At 39.0% G+C, this 20,295-nt stretch overlaps 3 protein-coding genes across 3 annotated transcripts in view; 1 reads left to right on the plus strand and 2 right to left on the minus strand.

Annotated features, from left to right (window-relative positions):
• Positions 1 to 765: 765 nt before the first annotated feature.
• On the minus strand, positions 766 to 1,308 carry LOC101294625. The gene has a single exon (XM_004309795.1). It carries the CDS (start codon positions 1,306 to 1,308, stop codon positions 766 to 768), a length of 543 nt encoding a protein of 180 aa, XP_004309843.1.
• Positions 1,309 to 10,841: 9,533 nt separating this feature from the next.
• Positions 10,842 to 16,801, plus strand: LOC101311724 (ABC transporter C family member 3-like). Its single transcript, XM_004309769.1, has 10 exons — positions 10,842 to 13,250; positions 13,426 to 13,512; positions 13,609 to 14,253; positions 14,364 to 14,528; positions 14,832 to 15,126; positions 15,241 to 15,458; positions 15,560 to 15,865; positions 15,994 to 16,057; positions 16,160 to 16,399; positions 16,496 to 16,801. Exons 1-10 carry the CDS (start codon positions 10,860 to 10,862, stop codon positions 16,603 to 16,605), a joined length of 4,521 nt encoding a protein of 1,506 aa, XP_004309817.1. The 5' UTR covers positions 10,842 to 10,859; the 3' UTR covers positions 16,606 to 16,801.
• A 544-nt stretch (positions 16,802 to 17,345) lies between these two features.
• The window catches only part of LOC101312310, a 6,341-nt gene continuing 3,391 nt past the window's right edge, over positions 17,346 to 20,295 (minus strand). The window contains exons 9-11 of the mRNA XM_004309771.1: positions 19,409 to 19,502; positions 18,390 to 18,492; positions 17,346 to 17,906 (exon numbers count right to left, since the gene is read on the minus strand). Coding sequence (XP_004309819.1) covers positions 18,400 to 18,492; positions 19,409 to 19,502 — 187 coding nt within the window. The 3' untranslated portion in view covers positions 17,346 to 17,906; positions 18,390 to 18,399. The remainder of the gene's footprint in view (positions 17,907 to 18,389; positions 18,493 to 19,408; positions 19,503 to 20,295) is intronic.

Here is a 20,295-nt window from a genome sequence, read left to right on the forward strand (position 1 = left end):
AAATGAAATGATATGATTTATTAAATTGATGATGTGTCTATGTAACATGACATGCCACATAGAATTAAGACCATAAATCTTATGCCTTATTAAGGCCCTCTATCACTACCCTATAAATAAATATCATTTTCACTTTATTTAACTCCGACTATACTTTGGTTAGGCGGACGTGACATCATGATGTCTTTTTGTGTGTGTGTGTGTTATATTCTCGTTTGATCTGTTCATCATTTTCAATCTTAATCTTGTATATATATCATCTTTCTGGTTAGATTAGATATCAGTGAGGCATATGATTGTTCTGATATCAGGTTATTCAAAAAATTGATTTTGCTTCTCAAATGGTAGTGAACAATGTTGTTTCTGTGCGTTACTCCATCTTGTTGCATGGTGAACCAACATACTCCCAATATTATTACAACCAAGGGAAGTAGGGTAGCTTATTCGCCCTACTTGTCTATTCTCTACGCTGAAGGCATATTTACACATTAGTAACGTTGTAAATGAAAATGTACGTTGTTATTGGTCAAAAAATGTGACCTCAAGCCCCTCCCACCATTTATTTTTCGCGGATGGAGTTTTCTGTTTGGATTAGTAATTGAGGAAGAGTTTTTTCAGGGGAGTGAAATTTACACTCCCTATTTTACAATCTCCACTCCTATTTTCTTTTTATAATTTATAATTAAAAATTTCATAACAAAGATAAGACACTTGGGTAAAGACAAAATTAAAGATACTATAAGAGGAAAGAAGTGTGGATTGTAATTAGGGGAGTCTAAATTTCAACATAGAGCCTAAACCCCGTGCTACAATATTTAAATGATTAATATCCTCATAAAGAACGTCCTGAATAATAGCAAGAGTTTCCTCTAACCAAATATCATCTAGAACCCCCATACGAACCAGGTGTGCTAGCCTATTTGCTACACCATTTGCTTCACGACTGACATGTTGAATTGTAATAGACTGAAAAGCCTTCATGTAGTCTTTACAATCACATAAAACCCGACCCACCTCTGACAAATCCTCCTCCTCCCTCCCTAGGGCAGCCACAAGTAAGATAAAATCGCTCTTAATATCAATGTTAGTCCAACATTGGTGGGTACCAAGTAGGAGACCGACTCTGCACGCTTCAACCTCCATATTTAACACGGAGTGCGCATGCTCAACCGGCCTTGATAATGTTGCAATTCCCAAACCTGTCTCATCTCTAACAATCACACCCACACCTCCACATCCGTTAGACGCCAAAAACGAGCCATCAATATTTATTTTCAGTCGTCCACTTGGAGGACATTCCCACCTCATTTTCTTCCTTTTCTGCTGAGCATAAGGTTTTTCATGAACCCTTCTGTAATCCTCAAGAAACTGTGACACCCATTGTCATCGTGCCATGGAATGTATTTTTATAGGTTATCCTGTTGGTCAAAAAGCCTGCAAATTGTATAATCTGTCAACTAAAAAGGTTTTCACAAGCAGAGACGTTTTCTTCCATGAAAATGTGTTTCCTTATGCATCTGCTATGCCCGATTCTTCTATTTCCTCTTCAGCCCATTCCCAAAGCCCAATTCCTCTTCCCATCTCTGACCCATATCTCATTGATTACATGTTTGACTCACCTGCTCTTTCTTCCTCCTCTCCTGAACATGATAACACAGACCCATCTTCTTCTTCTTCACAATCTACTTCTCCCGACCCCGCCCCACCGTCTCTGGCGCCACCATCCGCGCCGCTGTCTCCACCTCCGGCGTCCGCGCCTCCATCTTTCCTCCCTCCATACATATTCACGTCGTTCAAAACCCCAATCTATCTCAGCCAACCAAAGCCTTAATCATATCTCTTCTGACCCGCATCCTTCTGAACCACCTTCTCCGGCGTCGGCGTCGGCGTCGGTACTCGATCCACCTCTGCCCACTGAACATCACATCGTCACCGACCCTCCTCTACCAGCATCTGACTTACCTTGGCCCACTCCATCGGACTTGCCTCTGCCTCCGCCCGACCCACCCATTCCTCCACCCGAGCTTCGTCGCTCCAGCCGCTCTACCGCCCCGCCTGTGAAATTCAAAGACTACATCTGCTCCACTGTCAAGCGGTTTTCCTCTGATCAATCATCCTCGTTATTTCTAGGTCCGAATAAAGGCACCCGTTATCCGTTGTGCAACTATATCTCCTATCATCGATACAAGCCGGCGCATCAATCATTCATTGCTCAAGTTAGCCAAGTCACAGAACCACAATCCTACTCGGAGGCTGTTGTTCATCCTGAATGGCAGCAAGCAATGCAATTGGAGTTGCAAGCTCTTCAAGACAATGGTACTTGGTCTCTCACTCCTTTACCGGCTGGTAAGCAACCAATTGGGTGTCGCTGGGTTTACAAGATCAAACACAGGTCTGATGGCTCGATCGAGAGATATAAAGCACGCCTAGTCGCCAAAGGATTCACTCAGGTAGAAGGCACTGATTTTCAGGACACGTTCTCTCCCACTGCAAAGATCATCTCTGTTCGTTGTTTACTTGCCTTGGCTACAGCTCAGGGCTGGTCCCTCCACCAATTGGACGTCAATAATGCCTTTCTGCATGGCGATCTTCATGAAGAGATATACATGTCTCCACCGCCAGGGCTTCGGAGACAGGGGGAGGAACACCTATTTTGTCGCCTTCATAAATCCCTTTATGGTTTGAAACAAGCCTCACGCCAGTGGTTCTACAAATTCTCAGAAGCTATTCGATCGGCTGGTTATGTGCAATCACGAGCAGACTACTCTTTGTTCACTAGAAAACAAGGCAAGTCTTTCACTGCTCTTCTTATTTATGTTGATGATATATTGATTATGGAAAATGATCCGGTTAGTATTGCTGCAATCAAGAAGTTTCTGCATAATCATTTCCGTCTTAAAGACCTGGGTGAATTAAAGACTTTTTAGGGATTGAAATTTCTGCATCTAGAAATGGGATCTTTATTTGTCAGCGAAAATATGCTCTAGAGATTATTAAGGATGCAGGGCTGTTGGGTGCAGCCCCTGTTGATACTCCTATGGAGCGAGGACTGAAGTTATCTAATAATAGTGACTTGCTCAAAGATCCAGGTCGCTATAGAAGATTGGTTGGGAGGTTGATATACCTCACTGTCTCAAGACCAGATATCACATATTCAGTCCATGTTCTAAGTCGGTTTATGCATCAGCCTAGGAAACTACATATAGAGGCAGCCCTTCGAGTGGTTCGTTACCTTAAAAATGACACCTGGACAAGGTTTGTTTTTCTCTTCTAAGAGTGATCTTAGACTCAGAGCATATTGTGACTCAGATTGGGCAGGTTGTCCAATGACCAGGAGGTCTACCACCGGCTATTGTGTCTTTCTTGGCCCTTCGTTGATTTCATGGAGGTCAAAGCGTCAGAAAACTGTCTCACTTTCTTCAGCTGAAGCAGAATATCGTGCAATGACAGGAGCTTGCTGCGAGCTAACTTGGCTTCGGTATTTGCTTAGAGATTTGGGAATCCTACATCGCGAACCTGCCACATTGTATTGTGACAATAAAGCTGCATTGCATATTGCAGCAAATCCGGTCTTTCATGAACGAACGCGGCACATTGAGATGGATTGTCACTTTATAAGAGACAAAATTCAAGACGGTTCGGTGATTACAAGGTTTGTGAACTCATCACATCAATTGGCGGACGTATTAACCAAAGCTTTAGGAAAGGAGGCTTTTGTACCTATGATTCGCAAGTTGGGAGTGCAAGACATCCACTCTCCAACTTGAGGGGGAGTGTTAAGAATATCTTGAATATCTTCTGGATTAGGAATGTATTATGTATTAGGAATGTATGAGATGTAGGCAATTGTATTGTTTGATATATAGTAAGAACTTCATTATAGGGATTAGTTTCCTTGCCAATATTCTGTACTCACTATATGTAATCGGTACAGTGTCAATAGAAATTCACTTCAGCCAAATCTCTTTATTTGCAATCTTCTTCTTTTCACCCATTGAAGCAAAAAAACGGAATTAAAAGATGAATGGTGCCACAATACCTTGTTTCTTTCAAACCAGACAACCCATAAACTTGTAAAAAATAGCTCCTGCTAGTGTTTCTCTACCTCATCTATGATCAGGCACACTCATTCCCGGCAACTTGGAAAAAATAGAATACAGAGGTCCCTCACGCCAAAACATTTCACCACCTCACATTCCCAGAATACATGGGATTTTGTTTCCACCCCATTACCACACAACACACACCCAACTTCTGGTAAACGGACCTTACGTCCTACTAATGCAGTCTTTGTAGGGAGGATTCCACTCAATAGCTTCGAGATGAATATTCTGATTTTAGCTGGTACCCCAAGTGTCCACACCGCATTCCAGTATCTCCCTTGTGAGTCACCAACTGCATTTGATAAAGTTGAAGCTTGCGACGAAACACCCTTAACCATTCTCCAAGCCCAATAACCACTTTTCACACTATACCTGCCACTCCTATCATAACAGGCCCGCTCACCTGCGGGACGAGTTTTACGGGACAGAAAGGGATAATCTCTTCTTAGCAGTCAGATTTTAAATGAAACAATCTAATGGACACAAACACAGACACATTAAAACACAATATGCAGACCCATATACCCAAGTTTATCTCTGAAATCTTCTTCCTCCCTACAACCTCTCTCTCTCAGTTTGGACGAAGACGAGGGTCTGGAGGTCCTTGACGGCGTTGGTGGCGGAGGAGAGAGTGGGAGGAGTCGAAGGTGGCTTGGAGATTTTCGGGGTCAGAAGACGTGTAGAAGCCAGGCTTGGCGGGTGGGGGTGGTGGTGAGCGTGGTGGCGGTCTGGGGGTTTCGTCGGCGGTTTCAGCGGTTTCAATTGGGAGGGCTAGGCATGGAGTAGGAGAAGGAGAAGGAGGGATTGGGAGCGCATGGGCTGCGGTGGCGGATTGGCGACGGAGCGAGCAAGGTGGTGGAGGCGGACGAGTTCATCATGTAGAAGAAGAGCAATTGCAGAGAGATAGACGGGATCTGCTGTAGGGCAAAAGTCATTCGGGTCTTATTCTCCCACTCTCTCCTCCGCCACCGACGCCGTCGAGGACCTCCAGACCCTCGTCTCCGTCCAAACTGAGAGAGAGAGGTTGTAGGGAGGAAGAAGTTTTCAGAGATAAACCTGGGTATATTGGGTCTGCATATTGTGTTTTAATGTGTCTGTGTTTGTGTCCATTAGATTGTTTCATTTAAAATCTGACGGCTGAGATGAGTTCATCCCTTTCTGTCCCGTATATCTCGTCCCGCAGGTGAGCGGGCCTGCCTATCATAATGCCAAACCAATCGATCACTAGCATCTCTGTTTGTGACACCCTGAGTCCGGTAAAAAGTTGTAACAATTAATTTCACCTTTATTTTGTTTATTTAGAAAAATAATAATAATAATATTAATAAATAAATAAAATAATAATAGAAAAGAAGCGGGGAGAAGGTCTTTCATTTTCTTTTTTTGGGGTTGTTCGGCGGGTAGGAGAAATTTTGCCGGTTCTCCGCCGTCGGGCCGCTGTGGAGCGCGTCATGGCTATTGATATGTGGTGCTGGCTTGAGCCGATTCGAAGTGCACGACGAGGAAGAAGGTGAGAGATAGGAGATGCACTCGCCAGCTCGACCTCTATTTTCAGGCCACCTTTGTGTGGCACCGCCGTCTGGGCTTTGCAGCCCTGTTTCCTATGAACCCAGCGCCGCCGGCCTCGCCCTCGTATTCAGCCAAAGTCGAGCTGGAAGTTTCTGCTTTGAAGTTTAGAGGTAATTAAGATTCGATTCAGACCTTCTACTTTAGAAATGATTTAGGTTGGCCGAAATTGTTGTTGTGTTTGTGTGGATGATACGCTGAAATTGTTACTGATTCTTGATTTGGGGATTTGAGCAACGAAAGGAGAAGGGAGGCGGGGTTGAGCTTTTACGTAGAATGGGGTGCTGTGATTTTTATTTGTTCTTTGTAAATAATTGTGGTTGTTTGTGGGGTGGGGGTGTACAAGATCGAAGAGGTTGCTGAAGAGGATATCTATGTGTTTATATATTTTAGTGTGTGGTGAGAAAGTGAGAGAATAGAAGAGGGTCGTGGTGAGGTCTGTTGATCGTTAGCATTAGTTGGCTGTTACACCCTCTTACCTGATGAGATTCCAAGACTATACAACTTTTATCTTTTCATTTTAGTTAATATAATTGAAGTTTGGAGAAGAGTGGCAAGGTCATTGATGGTTAAGGTATATGGTTATTCGATTTTGATCGATATACTTTTATGCTTACCAAATTGTAATTCTGTGGATTGTAAGCGTTGAGTTGGTAAGGGATCTGTGATATGTGCATTCGATTTTGGGTGTGATTGATTATTTTACTTGTTATATATTATGTTAGTATTTATCAAGCAATTACTTGAAAATGAGTGTTATTATATTCATTGGACGAGTGGGCCGGGATACTTATCTCGTGAGCTCTATCTAGTGGGCCGAGATATTTCTCTCGTGAGCTCTATTTGATTTTTCGGATTTACCACTAACTTTCTGGGACATGTGGGAGTAGCAGTCTCTTAGGATTATAGCTCTAGAAGAGAAGGGATGTACCATTAGCTATATATAGTGTTGTGTGTTGAGACGTTAGAAGAGAGGGGATGAACTAGCGATCTCTTAGGATTATAACGCCGGACGAGAGGGGATGTACTGGTAGCTATATATAGAATTGTGTGTCGAGACACTAGAAGAGAGGGGATGAACTAGATGTCTCTTAGGGTTGTAGCACTAGAAGAGAGGGGATGTACTGGTTGCTATATAGATGTGTCGGGCCACTAGAAGAGAAGGGATGTACTAGTGGACCCCAAGAGTTAGACACCAGGAGAGAAGGGATGAACTGGTGGCACCAGAAGAGAGGGGATGCACTAGTGTGTGCGTATAGGAGTGTCAGTGTGCTCTTGAGTGTGTTGAGTTCGGTAGGTTTGTTGATGTGGCCATAAGTGTGTTTATATGAGTGTTTGTAGGAGTTGTTGAGATGTAGTATGGATTGTAGAAGTGTCGTTGTGGTCGTATAAAGATGTAATCCAGTAGTTTGGCGGATTATACAACAAGTTAATTTCTATATAAATGCGATGATTTATAATCCTATATGTATATGTTAAGAATGGTTTATGATCTATAATGATTATTTGTGATGGAAATATAATAATTAGATCTCTGTCATTTTTATAGTGGGTGGGTGGTTGTGGATATGAAGAGCTAACAGCTCCAGGGGTTGAGTGGATCTTATTAATTTGTTATGTACACGCTTAAAAACGTTTTTTTTTTTAATTTAATAAACAGTCACTGCCACGTGACAGCAATCTCACATTTCTGACGGGTGGAAATTGTTGCCCAGTCACAGTGATCCAGAGTGACCGACTATGTTCAATCTAACCCAACGAGTGAACTTGCTCTTAATAATGCCCATATGATCAAATATTGGGTTTTGACCAAATATCAATTAAGACCAATAATCAATAGATATAATGTAAGGTTGTGTACATCTTAAATTAGTGTAACTTTATCCCCTGTTAGTATCTTGTTAGTTAATTATGGTTAGATACCAAAGTAGGGGGGACTCATTCGGACACCAAATGTGACAGTGTGTGGGTTCTCATTGGGGAATGAAGAGACTATGAACACGCCGGCTTCAAGACCAAACTGCCAGTTTTGATCATTTTCTTAAAGAATCTGTATGGGTTGATCGAAGAAGAAGAAGACGACGACTGTACTCGATCATTTCCAAAGAAGAGGTTTTGCTCTTGTTCTTATTCTTGTCTCTAACCAAATCAAATCAAATTAGAGAGTACGTAGCATCAAATGACACGATTATTGGAACTTGAAATAATTGAAAGTAGCATTTGCTTAGTCAGAACATGTGATTGGAAAATCTAGCTTGATCCTATTAGTGAAATAGAAAAGTTTATGTTGGATTTTGGTGAGCGGGAGGGAATATCCGTAGATTGCCATTAGCATAATATCTACCCTTAGTCCCATGAGGAAAATTTTCAAATGGTGCCCCAAATTAAGTCAATTCATCATTTTGACATCTCAATCTTGAAAACTATGATAATGGTACCTTAACACTTAAACCCAACCAAACATTAGTTCCTTCCGTGATTGACACCGTTAAGTTGGACTTGTCCATGAGCAAAATTGTCTCTTCATGTTTTCCCTCCACAAACTTTATCAATTGAATTAGAGTTTCTCGACTTGAAAATATCAGCTATGAATGTGAGTCATATTACCTAGTTATCTTTAATTGTTCTATTAAGTATATATGTTTCATGAACTTCTGTATTTGATACAAAATACATTTTAATCAATGTTGATTTTTTCTCTCATTGGTGGGTTGCAAAAACTACTTTTAATGATAGATATTAATGGCCAATGGTGTATTATAATTTCTAGATCTCTCTAATTTTTGTATGCAGCCAACACATGGCTCCCCACAAATTCTGATATTGATGGGAAAATAGATATTATTCAGGAGAGAAATGTATGTGAAGGGAAAAGATTTGAGGAGGAAAAACATGAAAAGACAATTTTGCCCATGGATAAAGTCCAACTTAACGGTGTCAATCACGGAGGGAACTAATGTTGGGTTAGGTTTAAGTGTTGAGGTACCATTATCATAGTTTTTCAAAATTGAGATGTCAAAATGATGAATGGACTTAACTTGGGGCACAATTTGAAAAATTTCCTCCCCTTACATTACCACATTGCCCAAGTTTTGTTTCATTTTTTTTTAAAGACCTAAAGTGTGTGACTTTGTGTCAACGTAAATGAGAATGAGGGTGATCCTGTCATATAATATTTTATCTTAGGTCAAGTTTGGTATTGAGTTTTAGGGAGTAAAATCACTTATAATTACTATATTAGATAGATTTTCTGTTTGATAAAATTTTAAAACGTGTTTATTTAAAACATTTTAGTTTAAATAATTATGATTTTAGAAAACATGTTAGAAGTTGTTTATTTAAAATTGAATTTTTAAACCACAATATCAAACTAAGTCTTAGTCTCATAGACACCACTCAAAATAGTAGATACGATTATACGAATGAATCCTAGTAAGACTAATAACTTGAGCAATTTCTGATTGTTGAGTCTTGACTTTGATCATATCGTAAGCGCGATCTGATATCTAGGTTCCCTCAAAAGTAAGGTGCTTCCAATTATATTATACACAATGATTAAAGTGTCTAATATTTGCCTTGCTTACCACACAAAGCCACCAAAAGTCTTAGTGTCTCACGTCCAGCACAATCAATAAACACGTCAAACCATTGTCTCCACCACAATATAGAATCCTTTCCTTTTTCTTTTTGTTTCTTTCTTTTCTTTTTAACTACGGTCAAAATTAAGGTTTGAAAGATTATTATGGATTTTAACAATATAATGTGACCTTTAGTTTTAGAAATTGATTAATTCTAATCTAAGTATTACTAGTTGTACAAAAAATACAATATTTCTGATATGTAAATAATATATAGTTTATATATTGAATCATGAATCTATAATATCTTCTGATATGATTCTCGTAACTAGGAATATTTAATGGGCAAGACACTAGTTGATCACTATAAATACACGAGCATAAGTCCATGTTCTCATCATAAGACATTGTCAGAGAGTAACATACAATCTCTATCCCATCTAAGGAGCACATTGTGAGAGAGTAACATAAGACCTAAGCTATCTACAGTCATGACCATCTCCATCAATAACACCGGTAAGTCTTAAAGTCTTAAGTCCTATGTTGATTCCGTGTTTAGCTTCAGAATCCTTTTAAAGTTATCTATCAATAAACTAATAAAGATTATATGAATTTGTTTTCGCTTTTTCTTCTTTTGAAGGAAAATTGTTGGTAATTTCATGTAAGGAAAATGCTTTGAGTAGTGCTAGAGACCCCAAATTTTTATACCAAAATCCGATACAAAATGATATGGCATATTTGGTATTAGATTTTTGCATATTTGGTATCAGATTTTGGTATAATATCTTCGGATCTAAAGCATTTTCCTAACAAAAATATAAATCAATTCGTTCTACAAAGCCCGAAATGGAAAAGAAAAAAGGTAGATAAAAAAAATGAAATTTTGACAATCAAAGTCAGATTTTGCAGAAAACAGCTAAAGATGGTGTCATAATAGTCAGATTCAATATGTTGGACTTCACTCGTTCTATTCTTTTTTCAGAAATTGTTAGAGGGTCATAATAGTAACACAAATTTTACGAAAAACCATAAATTTTAAGGTTTGAATAGAACCATCCTTTAAAATATGGGAAATAAAGGTAAAACTCTCTCAATTTGGTCATCCAACTATAGATGGAGTTAAAGGCATCTCCAAATTCTCGTTATAATGGGTTTATGCTTTTTTATTTAGAAAATCCCATTGTCCACATTTTCTTCCACTTAACTCCACCCTAACATTTTTACTCACATAACAAGTGTTTTTGGCATTTCTAACTCAAATACAACTCGAGTCAAAATATTCAAAGTATGATTTACAAAATAAGGAAGGGAGATGCTAGATGAGACATAGTGTATGAGTATGAGTCGAGGTTTTTTGGTGGAATGACGGCATATAATTTAATAATTATATCATGGCTTTCTCCGTCATGTGAGTCTTGCGCACCACGTTATCCGAGCCCCAAGGAAACCTGCAAAAGAGGCCAATTTTGACTCTTCTCACTTCTCAGTCGCTCACGGGGATTCATCATCCCTCTCACTCCCCCCACTTATAAATAAAGCCACACAAATCATTCCTTATTTCAATTCAAAACAAAACCCCCCATTTCCCCAGAGTTTCAGAGCTCCACAAACCATGGAGCCTTTTGATTCATCACTGCTTCACACAGTCTCTGCCTTCATGTCTTCAGGTACCGATTTCCTTGTCAAACCCATCTTCATTCGTGGGTTTTCTGGTTCTTTACATCTCCTTGTCTTGTTTGTGTTGCTTATCTCTTGGTTGTGGAACAAATTCAAGGTGGGTGATGGGGGAGGGGACCCAAAAGAGCGGTTTAGGAATAGTGCGACTCTCTACTATAGGAACACTCTTATCTGTTGTCTTGCTGTTTCTGCTATTAGTCTTGTCTTTTGTCTCTTCAACTACTTTTCCTGGTGCAAACATGGCTGGTCTCAAGAAAAGATAGTGACCCTTTTTGATTTAGCAATTAGAACACTTAGTTGGGGTGCAGTTTTTGTTTACTTGCATACCCACTTCTCTAGTTCTGCTGAATCAAAGTTTCCATTCTTACTCAGAGTTTGGTGGGGTTTCTACTTTTCCTTATCTTGCTATTGCCTTGTCATAGACCTTGTTCTTTACCATAAACACGTCCCTTTACCTGTTCAATCTTTAGTTTCTGATGCCGCCTTCCTTGTCTCTGCTTTGTTCTTTACATATGTCGGGTTTATTAGGACGAAAGAGGGTAGAGATAGCCTTCTTGAGGAGCCCCTTTTGAATGGTGCTACAAATTCTAGTATAGGTGACACTGCAGAATCAGACAAGTCTAAAGGGGATGCAACTGTGAACACCCCTTATTCAAATGCTGGCATTTTCAGCATCCTCACCTTCTCTTGGATGAGTCCTTTAATTGCGGTGGGCAATAAGAAAACATTAGACCTTGAAGATGTTCCTGAACTTGGCAAGGCTGATAGTGTAGTTGGGTCATATCCTGTTTTTAGAAATAGGCTCGAGTCCGAGTGTGGTACTCTTAGCAGAGTTACAACACTTCACCTGGTGAAGGCATTGATATTCTCGGCCTGGAGAGAGATTCTTTGGACTGCTCTCTTTGTGCTTCTTTACACAATGGCTTCTTATGTTGGCCCATATCTAATCGACACATTTGTGCAATACCTCTATGGGCGGCGTGAGTTTGAATATGAGGGCTATGCTTTAGTTTCCACATTTTTGGTGGCGAAGCTCGTGGAGTGCCTCAGTCAGAGGCACTGGTTCTTTAGGGCGCAGCAGATAGGAGTTAGAATAAGAGCTGTACTTGTTGCCATGATCTATAATAAGGGTTTGACCCTATCATGCCAGTCCAAGCAGTGTCACACTAGTGGTGAGATTATCAATTTTATGACTGTTGATGCTGAGAGGGTAGGCGACTTCACTTGGTATATGCATGACCCATGGATGGTCCTTCTACAAGTTGCTTTAGCACTCTTGATTTTGTATAAAAATCTTGGCCTTGCTGCAATTGCAACTTTAGTTGCAACAATACTTGTTATGTTGGCAAATGTTCCTCTGGGGAAATTGCAAGAGAAGTTTCAGGACAAGTTAATGGAGTCAAAGGACAGAAGGATGAAGGCAACATCGGAGATCTTAAGGAACATGCGGATTCTCAAGCTGCAGGCATGGGAGATGAAGTTTTTGTCAAAGATTATTGACCTCAGAAAGACTGAAACAGGATGGTTACGAAAGTTTGTTTATACTTCGGCCATGACCTCATTTGTCTTCTGGGGTGCACCCACATTTGTGTCTGTGGTCACTTTTGTTGCTTGCATGCTTTTAGGGATCCCACTGGAATCAGGAAAGATCTTATCTGCTCTTGCAACATTTAGAATTCTTCAAGAGCCCATCTACAGTCTTCCGGACACAATTTCAATGATAGCACAGACAAAGGTATCCCTTGATAGAATTGCATCATTCCTTTCTCTTGATGAGTTGAAGCCTGATGTTGTAGAGAGCCTTCCTAGAGGTAGTTCTGATACTGCAATTGAGATATTAGATGCAAATTTCGCTTGGGAATTATCTTTGCCTAGCCCTACATTGAAGAATATAAGTCTGAAAGTAAGCCATGGTATGAAGGTTGCTGTTTGTGGTACTGTTGGCTCAGGCAAATCAAGCTTACTTTCTTGTATTCTGGGAGAAGTTCCCAAGATATCTGGGACTCTTAAGTTGTGTGGGACAAAGGCCTACGTTTCACAGTCACCATGGATACAGAGTGGTAAGATAGAACAAAACATATTGTTTGGTAAAGAGATGGATAGAGAAAGGTACGAGGGGGTTCTTGAAGCATGTTCATTGAAGAAGGACCTGGAAATTTTATCATTTGGTGATCAGACTGTTATAGGGGAGAGGGGAATCAATTTAAGTGGAGGTCAGAAGCAAAGAATACAAATTGCACGAGCTTTGTACCAAGATGCTGATATCTATCTGTTTGATGATCCTTTTAGTGCTGTTGATGCTCATACAGGATCTCACCTTTTCAAGGTATTTCATTTCTCTATTCTAGGGCAATTACATGCAATCTAAACTGACCCTTCAAAATTATTCACTCCATCGAACTACTGAGTTATGCAACAAAAAATTTAACTACTTTTTTTTTTCAATATTTGAACAATTTGGAACTTCGTAATAAAAACTTCACTTCTTACTTGCATTGCAGGAATGCTTGATGGGCCTCTTGTGTTCCAAAACAGTAATCTATGTCACTCATCAAGTGGAGTTCTTACCTGCTGCTGACCTTATTTTGGTGAGAAATTTATAGTGTTTATCTTACTATTTGAACTATTAAAATGTGTTATCCTCGGTTTTGTTCTGTCTACTCAAACTTGTTCCTTGTTATTAGGTCATGAAAGACGGAAAGATTACTCAAGCTGGAAAGTTCAATGACATTCTTAATTCAGGAACTGATTTTATGGATCTTGTGGGAGCACACAATGAAGCTTTGTCTGCGCTTGATTCAGTTAGGGTAGGGCCGGTTGAAAAAACAAGCATCAGCAAAGAAAATAATGATTCGGCTAGTACTACTGGGTCTGTTCCGAAAGTAGACAACAGAGATGACCAAGATAGTAAAACAGATGTAGGTGTGCCAAAAGCGCAGCTTGTTCAAGATGAAGAGAGAGAGAAAGGTAAGGTTGGGTTTTCAGTGTATTGGAAATACATTACCACAGCGTATGGAGGAGCTCTCGTGCCTTTTATATTACTTGCACAGATTCTCTTTCAACTCCTTCAAATTGGAAGCAATTACTGGATGGCTTGGGCAACTCCTGTGTCAGAAGACGTGAAACCAACTGTTACAAGCTCTACACTTATAATTGTCTATGTGGCATTGGCTGTTGGAAGTTCGTTTTGTGTCCTTTTTAGAGCTCTGCTTCTTGTAACGGCGGGGTACAAGACAGCCACTATACTCTTCAATAAAATGCACTTGTGCATATTCCGTGCTCCCATGTCATTCTTTGATGCCACTCCAAGTGGACGAATCTTAAACAGAGTAAGCAAAAGATGTTCAATATATCGGTTGATTGGGTGATGCACATGTTTTTTAAACCCCGTTTTCATGCCCTTCTGATTATTGTACTGAGTGCTATAATTTTCTTGCAGGCTTCTACAGACCAAAATGCAGTAGACATGAACATTTCAAATCAAGTTGCTGCCTTTGCCTTCTCCATGATACAGCTTTTAGGAATTATTGCAGTGATGTCACAGGTGGCATGGCAGGTTTTCATCATATTTATACCTGTGATCACAGCCTGTGTTTGGTATCAGGTAATATTTCTGACTTTGTCAGAATTTTGTTATTCTATGTGTTCGGTGGTCTATATGTCAGATGAGATCTATTATGGAACAAATAATGCGAGTATGCGAATAATTCTGGCTTGTCACAATCTGTTATTTTATGTGGTTGCATTATCATTGTTCATGGCTTGTACATGCTCACCAATTCTCAGTTCAGGGATAACGCTATCACTTTTAATCCATCGTGGTCTAAATTAAATGCAATTACAACCTGCAAGATATAGTAATGTTATTATTTGTGAAACAAACCCTCAGAAACTTATATTCCTGCAGCAATATTACATATCTTCAGCACGAGAACTAGCAAGATTGGTTGGAGTATGCAAAGCTCCTGTGATACAACATTTTGCCGAAACAATTTCAGGCTCAACTACTATTAGGAGCTTCGATCAAGAATCTAGATTCCGAGATACCAACATGAAGCTGATGGATGGATATGGTCGGCCAAAGTTCTACACTGCTGGTGCAATGGAATGGCTATGCTTTCGCTTGGATGTATTGTCATCCATTACATTTGCATTCTGTTTAGTTTTCTTGATCTCTGTTCCAGAAGGAGTGATAGATCCAGGCAAGTGATACCCATCTGGAATCTTTTTAACTTTTCGTTTGAAATACATCAGTATAAATTATCTAGTCATTCTCCCTCCACTTCTTATTTTCTTTTGGTCTTGTTACCATGAAGGCATTGCGGGCTTAGCCGTTACATATGGACTTAACCTAAATATGTTACAAGCTTGGGTTATATGGAATCTTTGCAACATGGAGAACAGGATAATATCTGTGGAGAGAATACTACAATATACTACTAGCATACCAAGTGAGCCGCCTCTGGTAATAGAGTCTAATAGACCAGATCATTCCTGGCCATCACAAGGAAAAGTTCATATGCATGAACTTCAGGTACTTGATGTTCTTGTTCACTAGGTTCAGGTCATTTCATTGAAATAAATATAGCATCATTCTTGTCTGAATCTTATGCCATGTTTATGTTATGTGCATAGGTGCGGTATGCTCCACACATGCCACTTGTGTTGCGAGGTCTCACATGTACCTTCCCTGGAGGAATGAAAACTGGGATCGTGGGAAGAACTGGCAGTGGAAAGTCAACTCTTATACAAACTCTTTTCCGAATAGTTGATCCTGCTGCTGGCCGGATTTTGATAGATGGCATCGATATCTCTTCTATTGGCTTGCATGATCTGCGGTCTAAGCTAAGCATTATCCCTCAGGACCCAACCATGTTTGAAGGAACTGTGAGAAGCAACCTGGACCCACTCGAAGAGTATACAGATGAACAAATTTGGGAGGTTAGTTGATTTTTTTTTCCTGAGGATGATAGGAAGCTTCTTCTTCTTACATGTTGTTCATCGTCATATTTGCATGCTCTAAAATGGTACCTCTTGGCAGTATGTAAAATATCTTTTAATTGTTGTAGGCCCTGGATAAGTGCCAACTTGGAGATGAAGTTAGGAAGAAAGAAGGGAAGCTTGATTCTGCAGGTATGGCTCTATACCAACATTGAGGCAATATATGATGCATTCAATTCCATAACTTATATAATAGAAACGCTTTTGTTCATGTAATCATGTTCGCAACTGCAGTTAGTGAAAATGGAGAGAACTGGAGTATGGGTCAGAGGCAGCTGGTTTGCCTTGGCCGTGTGCTCCTCAAGAAAAGTAAAGTCCTGGTGCTTGACGAAGCTACTGCCTCTGTTGATACTGCTACGGATAATTTGATACAGCAGACTCTTCGGCATCACTTTTCAGACTCTACTGTCATAACTATTGCACATCGAATAACTTCTGTTCTTGACAGTGACATGGTCCTACTTCTAAGTCATGGTTAGTATTGCCATATAATTAATCCTTTCAGCTTCCAAATAGTTTCCATTCACCCTCAGTTTATTTATGTGAAATGTATGTTTGATTTTGTTTCAGGACTCATTGAAGAATGTGATTCTCCTTCAAGATTGCTAGAAAACAAGTTATCATCTTTTGCCCAACTTGTAGCAGAGTACACAATGAGATCCAGCTCCACTTTTGAGTAGTTTGACTGACAAATGATGATCACGAAAAAGTAATGGCGACTATGATCTACAGAAGTTACACTTGTATGTGTGTTTTTAGGTGCTATGTAATATGTATTGATGGTTTAGTACATTCAAGGTGCTATGTAATATGTACACTAATGGTTTAGTACATTCAAGAAGTTGATGATCATGATAATTATGATCAAGTTATAGTAATGGAGTATAAGTTTCTGGTTGCAACTCACCAACATTCAAGTTATTTAGTGTTTACTGTGGTACAGTTTGTTCCTACTAGTAAGACGGGGAGAATTAAGACTAGGTGTATTTATGTATTAGAGAAAAAAATATATATATATTTGTTCTCTTTAATATATGTAATTGTTAACATATAGGCTTTCCACAAAATAGTGGTGAGAAATAATCTAGCAGCCTATGCATTTGATAGGAGCCCTTCTAGTTTGATAAAAACCCTTTTAGTAAAGACCTTTAAATTAAGGACTTTTCAATTTATGGTTTAAAAGACATTTTTTTTATTACATCTTAACATCTTATCCGTTCAGTTTTTATGTCTATATGTGTAGATCAACACTACAAAATTTCAGTTAAATCAGTGATCGTTAAGGGAACAAACTTGATCAAATTAACGGATGAATCAAATCTGTCAAACATGAACCGTTCAAGTTCATAATTGGTAAATTACACTTATGAATGTCTAAACGATTTTCAATATGGCTGAAAATTTACAGAAATGATTTACTCATAAATACCTATAAACTGAACGATTAAGATGTGAATATAAGATCGAAAAGTATGATAAGCTGAAAAGTCATCAACTTAAAGGTCCTTATTAGAAGAGCTTCATGCATTTGATTATGCAGTGCATTATTGTGGTCTGAACCCTTATACTTTCTAGCATCGCCTGATTCACCCGTTCTATTCAGTTACAGTGGAATTGTTTCCCAATAGTCGCTTTATCCGAGAATGTTTTACTACCTTTTATCAGTGCCACAAATTAACATTTCCATAGAACATGCATGAATGCGATCGATGATGGGAAGCTTGAAGTCATGATGGACAAGAATGAAATACTGATATGCCCTCATCCTCCAACGCCATCAAGCGGAACTTACAATGAGCAACAATCTAGCAATTGGGGTACATATGACGGTGTCAGACCACACAAAGGAATGACAATTTGGAGAAACGAGGCAACAAAGATACATCACCATAGCTCATGCCTGGGACGTCGGCATAAATTCTTGCAAACATATTCAGAGCTAGCAAGGCCGGATACCAACTTTGCTTTTCCTTTCTGTTCTCTGATAAAAAGAACATATTTCATTCAAGTTAGTTGGAAACAAATTTATCAATGACCCAAATAGACATAAAACATAAACACACAAATAGATAAGAGCATCCTATTGTAATAGATAGAGTGATCTGCTACGCTGCAGTTGTGTACAATATAACCCAAAAAAAAGAAATGGTATTGAAAGAGTTTGATATCTTATAGTCTCCATGTAAGGCAACACTGCATACAACACTCAGGAATTGGGGACAACTTTCAAAAGATATCTTTCAATAAGCTGGCAAAAGCACTAAAAAAACTGCTTTGCACATTTCATTAAGAAAGATCGTGACTGCCAGATTTTAGTGTTTAAACTTTAAAATCTGCACGTGCTTTAGACCCTGCAGAACTCCCTCAATTTATGCACATCTGGTATGGAAAATTATGAGGACTCATGAAACCTGCAAGCCCAACTGACTTAAGATTATACATGATAAATAGAACAGTGACTTACTGATGATTTTCTATGCACAAGGGCAAAGCCTCCTTGTATGCTGATGTGAACCATAACAAGAAAGCATGGATTGTGTTTGGGTATACAAGCATGCTCCAGGATTCTGAAATTACAAAGAGATGAAATGTTGTCAGGGTTGTAAAAAATTCAGAAAGAGCAAGAATAAGTATCGTAAAATCAATTTGGGATTATCGCTTGCCTTTTGGAACAAAAATAAATCTCATCTTCCATTGGCTCTACATCTAATTCAGACTAATTGTATATCAACTTAAACGGTCAGAAAAAAGAGTCTAGCGAAGCCATACGGCAGTGAATTGTAGAATTGCTATACTAAATTTCTAATATCTCTCGAAGTAAGTAAGTACGACCTCTCCACAAAGTTATTAAGCAAACAAAACCATCAATGTCAGACTGGTAAGGAACTATTAACAAGTAGGTACTGGACACATAGGAGCCCAAGAGCAGCTAGCAAGTTATGTACTAGGAAATTATCCAAACACAAATTATTCATCAGAGAATCATGATACAATGGACATGTCGTATGGTGATCGAAAATTTCATATTGAAATTAGGGGTCAAAACTATAATCTCTCAGTTAAAATGATACGTTACGGACTTTGCATTCATAATACTTTAGGCCTTTGATGTGCACAAACCTATTTGACAGCTAAGTAGGCGCATACTTATGCAAGAACGGGGTATCTAGAGTTGAAGAACTCATAAAGTAGAGGATACCACCAGCAAACTACAGGTATTGAATAAGATCCAAGGTGTAGGGTACCCCAACAGTAGTACAGAATAATTTGTAGTGCAAGAGAAGCATTTGGTAACAGTGCATATATAAACTTCTAAACTGGCCTGTAAATTAGCCCGAAATGCAGATGCAGAAAGAAAGCAAATTGTCTAAAAGGTAGGGTCTTCGATTGATTATTGATAGTAGGATAAAATGCTAATTTGAACTATATGCTGAAAAACAATCCCATGGATTTATAAACTTTAGTGTCATAAGTTGAGTATACCAAATGTTCAGGGGCGTCATCAACAACTTCCGCAGGCTGATCTGATCCAATACTGGCCAGGCAAGTTCCCTTGCAGCTCATATATTTCTGGATACTGCTCAAAAGAGTAAAATGAACAAATGAATGATTCTATCAAGTGCATATAATAATCAAATAACTCATTTCCTTAGAATTAGATTTTCATCAGAAGAACTCAAGTGCATATAATAATCAAATAACTCATTTCCTTAGAATTAGATTTTCATCAGAAGAACTGAAGAAGCATTTTTTCATAGAAAATTTTTTCCCATTTAAAAGCAAATTTGCACAAGCGTAGTCATAACAAAACAAAAATCAAGAAATACACACTGCTAGCACCAAAAATGTTTAGTTTTATTACAACAAAGATCTGCAACAAATCACTGAAATTCTGCATCATTTTGAGCAGCAACTGAATATATTCAACAATTCGGTGGGAATGGAACGAAAAATAAATCAACAGACAGCAGTAGCCATGACTAAGTGTGGAATGTGCAGTTGGAAGCAGCAAAGATAAGGTTCAACTGGTTATTGAATTGAGTTATTGTAAATCAGGTGGTTGTGCTAGCATTTGAAGGGATGACAGACTACCTACTCAACAGAAATACACAAGTGGGCTCCATGAAAAAAAAAATCAAGGGCATCAAGTAGATAGTTCAGTATGGGAAACATTATACATGTGCTACAAAGAAGACACATGTAACTGAACTATACACACTTACACAGGAGCTTTGAAACATTCATTGATGCTCGTTTGCTCCCCCATAAACCCATCAAAAAATAAATTCAAAATTCTTGGTATTGAATTTTTGAAATTTCGCAGAATTTTTACTCGTGTGTGCTTGTCTATTAACCCAAAAAAAAAAAAA

The sequence above is a fragment of the Fragaria vesca genome, unplaced genomic scaffold (assembly GCF_000184155.1).
Source record: "Fragaria vesca subsp. vesca unplaced genomic scaffold, FraVesHawaii_1.0 scf0513070, whole genome shotgun sequence".
In the NCBI taxonomy this organism is placed as follows: domain Eukaryota; kingdom Viridiplantae; phylum Streptophyta; class Magnoliopsida; order Rosales; family Rosaceae; genus Fragaria; species Fragaria vesca.

Excerpts from the sequence above, each read along its gene's own strand:
- LOC101311724 (XM_004309769.1), top strand. The coding sequence starts at position 10,860 with ATGGAGCCTTTTGATTCATCACTGCTTCACACAGTCTCTGCCTTCATG. Across the intron at positions 13,251-13,425 it reads CAGGATCTCACCTTTTCAAG|GAATGCTTGATGGGCCTCTT; the intron begins GTATTTCATTTC and ends CTTGCATTGCAG. Across the intron at positions 15,127-15,240 it reads AGAAGGAGTGATAGATCCAG|GCATTGCGGGCTTAGCCGTT; the intron begins GCAAGTGATACC and ends GTTACCATGAAG.
- LOC101294625 (XM_004309795.1), bottom strand. The coding sequence starts at position 1,308 with ATGAGGTGGGAATGTCCTCCAAGTGGACGACTGAAAATAAATATTGAT.